Raw genomic sequence first — 8328 nt, 5'->3', positions numbered from 1 at the left:
ATCAATTGTTCGTTGAAGATAACAGAAACTATATTTTATTCAATTCCAATGTCTACGTGTAGGGGACGAACTATATCTAGCGAATGCTATGCCCGGTCGAGTACAATTCGCAAGATGCATAAGTCCGCCAATAGCGCTCATATAAGGTACTTTAGGACCTAATATTTCTTTGTTATTTTCACAAGGTCGGAATGGATCTATTTCCGTATCGAGAGATCGATTAACCATTGGAGTACTCAAGTCCCTTTATCCATACAAAAGCATTTTAGTATCCTTTTAGTGAAATTTGATTGAAGTACGAATACTCCATCTCAAAAATGTTATATTTATAATATAAGACAAACCTTTGTCTTTCCGAGATCTTTCATTTTGTTTTATTGATTCTTCTAAAATCTTTTATACTTAGGAGGCGATTTTTATCTTATGATCCCATCAATCTTCTTTGCTTTAATTGAACATGCGGTTCATTTGCTCTATTCACATCAATATATTCTTCCAAGACATTTATCTTTGATGGAGCATAAACAGTGGGGATGTATGACTTTATCACCCTCTTTTTATTTGTAATCCCATCAAATAACTGGTTTGTCAAATTTTACAAATATATAATTTTATGAACTCTCACGTTGATTGGTAGGAAGATCAAGATAAGCCAAAGTTTGTGTACACTTTTGTGCTATCTTTGGTGATTCTCTAGATCTTCTCCCTTAACGCTGGGAATTCATTTCCATCAAAGTGGCAATCGGCAAAATGTGTCGTACATATATCTCCAGTTAGCTTTCCAAGATATCATCTCTGGAATAATCTCTTTTATTATACTACTCAAAATAACTCTTCAGGAGTTTTGATGATTATCATTCTTTATTTCAATCGAGTATCGTTCCCGAGAACATAATTTTTGATATCATTAATACTTCTAATTGCTTCTAGCAATTTGATATCCTTTTAGGATTAAATGAAGTCTTTCTCTCATTCTTAGACTGATAAAGGATCTTTAAAATAGTTGCATCTACCACAAGAAAGTATATCTTTTCATATATCACTTTCATTCATCTTTCATATAAATATCCACTTATGTCTCATAAGTTTTACACTTTCAAATATACGGACTACTGGTCCAAATCTTTCTTTACAAGAGATTTGACTTTACTTATACGGTCTTTACCATGATTGGCAAATCATTACTTTATGCATTTTTCAATACATCTTTTGTATCGCGGTTTTGATCCTTATTTCTCATCATCAACTGCTTCATTTAATGCAAAAATATTATCGACGTCGATTTGTATTTGATTCCATTCATTCTAGACATGACTCAACTAGTTGAAATCTCTTATCATTACTAGGTACCTAGATTTCTTTCTTTCTCATATCTAAGTATTTTCTAGAGAATCATTCTTTGACCTTGCCATTTTATAATATGCTCCTTTTTCTTTTCGAGGATTCTTATCTTTGGAACCAATACGTCTATCACGTTTCATGTGATCTTTAGCCTCTATAGCAGTTGATATTGTTCCCTTCTCCTGGGGCATCAATATTATTTGGAACACAACTGGTATCACTTAATCATAGTCAAGTAGTGCTTCTAGCATCAAATTTGCTTAACTTTGTAAATAGATTATCTTTCAAACCTTTTAGTGCACATTCTTTCCGAGGATCAAGATAATTCTTTCATTGATTTTCCAGCTGTTTATTTTCTCCCCTTTTCTTAATTGTTGGAAAGACTGACTCACTGAAACTACAGTCTGTAATTCTAATTTTATCCCTTATTTGACAGCTTAACACATTCACTCATCAAGGGAGATTCATATCCAACATATATTCCTCTTTTAAGTCCCATCATAGATCAATGTGGTGGAGCAACATTATCCAAAACTTTAGATGGGAAACATCTGGTTCCTGATTAAAACCAATTTTTTGGGGAGAACTCAAAATTATTCATTGGCATAATGCGATTCAATGCGGTTTCAGTCTACAGCCGACTGCTCTACCACTGAGCTACTGAGGAACATCAATTAACTAAATACTTGCGCAAAGATACATAGTGGGTGATCAATCCACAATATCTCTTAGTATATGTACCAAAAATTTGTCTTTTTCCAAATTTATGGAGAGAGAAAGCCGCTGAAACTTGCCTTATGGACCACATATAAGAATTTTCTGAATCTTTAATGAATGTCTATATACTTTTTTTTTATTCTTTACACATGATTTATCGAATATGAGTTTGAACATGATCTTCTGGATGTTTCACTTACTATGAATTATGGTATTTTTCAATTCTATCCCTCGAGATGATGACATATTAGGTCCATCAATCTCAAATTGAATCCCATTATATAAATCAACAACATGCCCAGTTTGGATTATGTATCTTCTCTTAGATTCTCTTAATATTTTGAGACTTGAGAGAATATAACTCATCAATGATTTCAAATCATTCCCATAGGCAAATCATATCTGCTCTTCCAGAGCTTTCAGTAGTCTTTATGCTACCTGATATTGTACTCACAATAGCTTATTTCATCATCACATGAGAGAAATATCTCTTGTATGCTATCATCTTTTATTTTTCCACTTCTAGTGAGTATCTGAGTTCTAAAAAGAAACTCTCTTGTCTCAATCTTGACCTTGACCATATCCATATCCATACCCACATTTATGTTTCTATCTATGACCACTTCCATAGCCACTTCTTGACATATATTAATGTGTGGTCTTTTCTTTTTCATTATAGTATGTCACATTTTGGTGATCATATCTTTCTTTTAGATTACTCTAAAGAATTTGTGGATCTTTTGGGTCAAGTACTTGATCTTAAAATCATCAAAGAGGTGATGACATAAAATAATAATCATAAGATTAGATTAAATTCTAAATTAATGTATTTACTAATTAAACAAGATCATACAATCAATATGTGTAATTTTTCATGGTGATGAGAACAGGCATGCATGATTGAAAATCTGTACAAAATCATGTCTATGCAAAACTCATGAGAAATCATACTAAATTCAGAATACATAAATTATATGTAAATTACATGTTTCAATCATCTATGTGCTTAATTCGTGTTAAAGTGTATTCCATAATTTTCATTTAATGATCATGCATGAATATTTAAAAATAGAGAATCACTCTACAATTATCTTAGCCATGCGAAACCAATAGTTTATCAATCAACCAACTTAACGATTTGCCAATTTCTTAGTAAGCAAGCATGTCTCACACTTAGAACGAAGTGATAACATGATGGAATAATAATGCAAAAATCATATGAAACGTGGATATTTAATCAAAGAGATACTATAATCATATGGATCTCTATAACACATTTTAAAAGATATTATAATTATGCCATGAACAGTATGGTTAAATTCGTTTACTTAGACAAAATGTAAAATCAGATAAGTATTCAATATCCACCAAGATTGCAATTAATGCAAAATTTGTTTACTAAACATACACGTCAATACACATATGATTTATAAATACACGGATAATATAAGAATATATAATACTTGTCTCTTCATATAAGATTTCATATCAAACCAGCGATTGACTAAACCAACTCAAACCAATTATTTATCAAACCAATACTTCTACAGTTGTCCAAATTTTATTCCAAGTTCATCTAACATGTGACTAAAAAGATCGATTGGTTTATTTAAGATTTACTTCATAAACCAAACAAATCATTAACCATGACCACATGTGAGCATGGTTCAACAATGAAGCAATTAAAATCAACAATTGTTCTATACGTGTATCTTATAGATTTCTATGGCTAACATTTATTAGACTTATGATTTCAAAATGATGTTTTTGAGAGCATTGGCTATTGAATTAAATTTTATGAGGTATACTTTTAAAATGGATATTTGATTCAGACTGGATGTACTCCTAGTTTCTACTGCAGTAGAACAGTGATGTAGTTGTAATATAAAGGATTCGGAATTCAGAGGACCAGTGTTACTCTATGATTTTGCGAGGATTGAATTAAAGCTAAGACGAAAGATGGTTTGTTGCAAAAACTAAAAAGTAAACAGAATGGCAAACAACGATTTAAATTCAAATTAAAACAAGCACTAGATCAAGGTAATTCGCAGGAGTTTCAGAGATGAGAATCAAATGACTATTCAAGGCACAACTTAAATGCAGGTCTCGAACTCAAACATAAAAGCTTATCGATCCACTGTCGTGATCTCGATAACTTTATCTAACAACCTAAATTCTAAACTGTCGTTTGAACTTAGAAAATTGCAGACAAGCATTAACAAGCAGGTTTGATCTGTTCACGATTTGCCTTAACTTCAACTGTCGTTGGCTAAGGACAAATCGCTCACCAATGTTTGTTCTAGCAACCTATTACACTTTTGATGAATAGATTAACCTATGAACGTAAATTGAATGGCCAGTTCAACCTAAGCGTTAAGTCTAACAAAGGTGAAGACAATCGATTATAGACCCTATTTGCATCCAATTCTCTAACGCATGAAATCCTTTGAAAACCTTAATCTAGCTAAGAGATCTACTCAGACATGGAGAAAAGAAACACAGCAACAGATGAAAAGGAATTCATGAATTAAAATCGCAGAAGAGATAATAAGGTTCAGAGTTCTTCTCAAAGTGGAGCAGATTTCTTCTCCCAAAAGCTTACAAGTAAAAACTCTTTGGTTCAGGAAATTGTAAAAAGAAAGCGTAAAAAGTCTGTAGAAAAACGTGACAATAAAAACACAGGCGGCTCTGGGCTTTTTATTCCATCTCACGCGACTTAGGATTAGGTAAAATCGTTTTCCTTATTTTTCTCCCGTCCGGAGCAGGTGCTCCACGAAGGGTCCGAACCGGGAGCAGGTGCTCCACGGATGATTTCTCCAAAAGCGTGTGAAATAGCTCCTTATTGCTCAAATTAATCTCCTTTTGCTCCAATGCCTCCTAAACATTCCAATCCTCTGATAAGGCCTCTAAGTCACCTGAAACTTCCTAAAAGACTCCAAAAACTCCTAAAACAATCAGTAAACACAAGTTAGAATGAGTCAAAATCTCCACTCATCAATATTATAAAATATCCAGTATACTTTATTTATCAAAAGACTATGGATCAATGAAATCATCTGTTTGAACATAATCAAATCTAACCTTTTTTGGTATAGAAACGGATCGTGCTGATAATGTTTTATGGATTATTAGTTAATTATAAATAAAGGTGAGTAAGAGTTTGTGTTATAAGAAAGATGGTGGAGAGAACAAAGCTTTTCTTTGTGCTTGTATTTTGTTATTATTGTTGATGTACATTCTCTTCGTTAAAGCCTTATAGATAAAGACTTAGAGCATCTCCAACCCTACCCCATTTCTTCCTCCAAATGCCATTTTGAAGGAAAATCTTCTCCAACCCTACCCCATTTTCACCTGCAAAATGGAGGAATGCTATTTTTTCCCCCAATATGGAGTAACCCCATTTTCAACTCCATTTTGCAGGTGAACTTTTTTATTTACAAGATAGTCCTTTACTTTTCATTATATTTTTTATTTATAATTTAATATTTTATGTTATATATATTTAATTTAAAATTAAAGATAGATAGATTTAAAATTTGAGAATAGAAAATAAAAAATATAAGAAGACTAACGGAAACTAAAAATATTGTCTAAACGAACCAGATTGAGACGGATTTTGTTGATATTGTTGTTGTTCAGCTCTTTTCTGTAAAATCCGTGTTTGTTCACTCTGAACATAAGCACGAAGATTCGGATCTTGTATCGAATTTAAGTCTTGGAACAAAAATTTGTTTTCTCCCTTAAATTCTTTCAAGGCATAGTTCTTACTTTGAATATCCAAATGTTGTTGTCTTTGGGCACTTGTCTTTTTTAACTGTTCCAAAAGTTGCTTATTTTCTTCTTCTAAAGAACTGATAACAGCTGATGTTCCATCATCGATTTTTCAAAGATAAAAACGCTCATTTTTCACTTTGAAATGCGGTTCTAAAAATTTCTTGCTCGATTCAGAGAAATCAAAGATAAAAACACTCATTTTTCACTTCGAAATGTTTTAATTGATCATTTGTGAGAAAAGTATTCAAATGGTGATATTTAAATTAAAATGTACTTTGTTTCTTATTTTAAATGGTGTGTAATGTTATTTTTATATTATAGTGGTTGAATTTAAAATAATATTATAATTTATAAAAGTTTTAAGACAAAAAAAAATAAATGGGTTTATTTGTAATTTTTATAAATAGAGTGCATTATTAGTAATTAACAATATAATAAAAATGAAGAATATACTTAGAATATTCTTTTTGGAGTTCAAAATGGAGGAATATATTGGAGAGAAATCCAACTCCATTTTGCAGTTCTCCCATTTTGGAGATAAAAATGGGGGAATATATTGGAAATGCTTTTAGAACAAAATCAAGACATGTGTAATAGTGATTAAGATATTACTTTTTTCTAATACAAAAATTAGTGTCCAACCAATATGACAAGTGTCCAAGGAAGCATAGGAAGATGACAAATAATAATGTGATGGATACTCACACATTTTTCTTAACAGTTTCCAAGTTTTTGAAATCGTAAATTATTAGTTGATTTCCAAGTTTTTGAAAACGTGAAGTATTTACATTAGTAAAAATAGTTTTCACGAATTTCCCGCAAATGTATAGATACGTTGGATAAAAACGAGTCAAACAACACTCAAAAAGGGGGACTGATATTATCCCAAAAACGGTGCGTTTAGGATCCTCGCCGTCGCCGCAATCAATGGCGAACAAAGCAACGTCTTCGTCGTCTTCTCAGCCGGTAAACCTCAAAAATCGTACTCTCTTTCCGATCTCTGTCACTATTCTCACAATGAAACTCTCTCTCGCTCAGGAAGCTGCAGATGATGAAACACAAGACTGGATTCTCGGAGCCGGGTCGGGTTGGGTCGAAGCACGAACATCATGCGATCACTTGAATTCTCTTTCTTCCGATTTGGTTCATTTACCAAATCCCTATACTCCTTGTTCAAGGTTGGCTTCTCAATCCCTTTCACGGTTTTGATTTGATGTTTTGGTAGCAATTGGTTTCAGAATGTATTTTGGATGATCTGTAATTGTGGTTGTTTTGACATTTGATCTCACAGTTCCTTGTGTTGTTGAAGAACACTTATCACTAACCATAGAGAAGAGAAGTTTATTGAGAAACTGTGGTTTATCCTCTAATTGCTTTTGTTTCAGAAATTGATCTCTAATCTCTGAAAGTGTTGTTGTTGTTGGCTAATTGCTCTCGAAAATTGAAGTTTGGTGAACTGTTTTTCATTTGATGAGCTTCACAAAATGTTTCTAAGCTGTGTAGTATTCAATTGCATATAGTCACCATGGAGTATAACATTTATGGGCATTGACTTATGGTCATTAGAATCAGCTCCAGCTTTGGCTCTCTGGAGTCGAGGCTATGCATCAATGGGCTCTTCCGCTTTGTGATATTTGTTGAAGTTAACCATAAGCATGTTATACGTAATGTCCGATTGCATTTAGTGATTCTGAGTTCTACAGAAACAATCTCAAACACTTCACGGAAGGTCCTGTGATTGATTTTGGTAGCAGTAAATTGATTTTGACATTGTTTTATCGACTCAACTATCTTACACTTTCTAATGTGCAATAAGGTGCGAAAACCCGGTAGAGAACTGGTTATGCCTTTGTTGTAAAGAGGTTCTATGCAGCCGTTTCGTGAACAGACATATGCTGATGCATCATCAACAGACTGGTCATTGCCTTGCACTCAGCTATAGGTATTTGTTTTCAATTTTTCATTACATTTGCTCATTTCTTGTTTTACAGCCACTGATGCTGAGATGTGTAAGCTCAAACCTGTGGAAGAACAGTGACTTGTCGGTATGGTGCTTCTGCTGCGAAGCGTATCTCGATGCTCAGATCATATTACAGCTGAGACCAGTTCACCAGGCTGCTTACATTCTTAAATTTGGCGAGGCTCCTCCCTTACCCCAACTTTGAAACACTCAAAGCTCCTCTTTTTGTCACTCTGTATTGTGTAAGGGTAGTTTGAGTTGATGATTTTTTTTGTCGAAAACAATATTAGTCGAATATTACTATCAACACAAAGACTTTTATTCCTTGCATTCCAACGTGAAGATCAGTTCAGAAAAGACTAGTTAGTAAGTCAAGCAGAGTTGATTTATCTTTGTGGTGTACATACAATCTTTTGTCTTGTCTCTACGCTTCTTCTGCGAATTTTCCAAGCTGCTCTCTCTCTCTCCCCCTCTCTCTCTCTCTCCCTCTCTCTCCCTCTCTCTCCCTCTCTCTCTCCCTCTCTCTCTCTATCTCT

The 8328-nt window shown here is 33.3% G+C and overlaps 1 protein-coding gene across 5 annotated transcripts; it reads left to right on the top strand.

The window, feature by feature from the left end:
* The first annotated feature begins 6694 nt into the window (after window positions 1–6694).
* LOC18026162 (histone deacetylase 6) lies at window positions 6695–8113 on the top strand. 5 transcript variants are annotated; one of them, XM_006409568.2, is made up of 4 exons: window positions 6695–6798; window positions 6871–7010; window positions 7649–7774; window positions 7868–8113. In XM_006409568.2, exons 1-4 carry the CDS (start codon window positions 6760–6762, stop codon window positions 7995–7997), a joined length of 435 nt encoding a protein of 144 aa, XP_006409631.1. In that variant the 5' UTR covers window positions 6695–6759; the 3' UTR covers window positions 7998–8113. The 5 variants fall into 5 exon arrangements, with proteins under 5 accessions (XP_006409631.1, XP_024016516.1, XP_024016518.1 ...); XM_024160748.1 differs by having other exon boundaries at window positions 7847–8113; XM_024160750.1 differs by having other exon boundaries at window positions 7649–7749; window positions 7824–8096.
* Window positions 8114–8328: the final 215 nt, after the last annotated feature.

Source organism: Eutrema salsugineum, unplaced genomic scaffold, assembly GCF_000478725.1.
Source record: "Eutrema salsugineum unplaced genomic scaffold, Eutsalg1_0 scaffold_11, whole genome shotgun sequence".
Classification (NCBI taxonomy): domain Eukaryota; kingdom Viridiplantae; phylum Streptophyta; class Magnoliopsida; order Brassicales; family Brassicaceae; genus Eutrema; species Eutrema salsugineum.
This window is presented reverse-complemented; position numbering and strand designations above follow the sequence as displayed.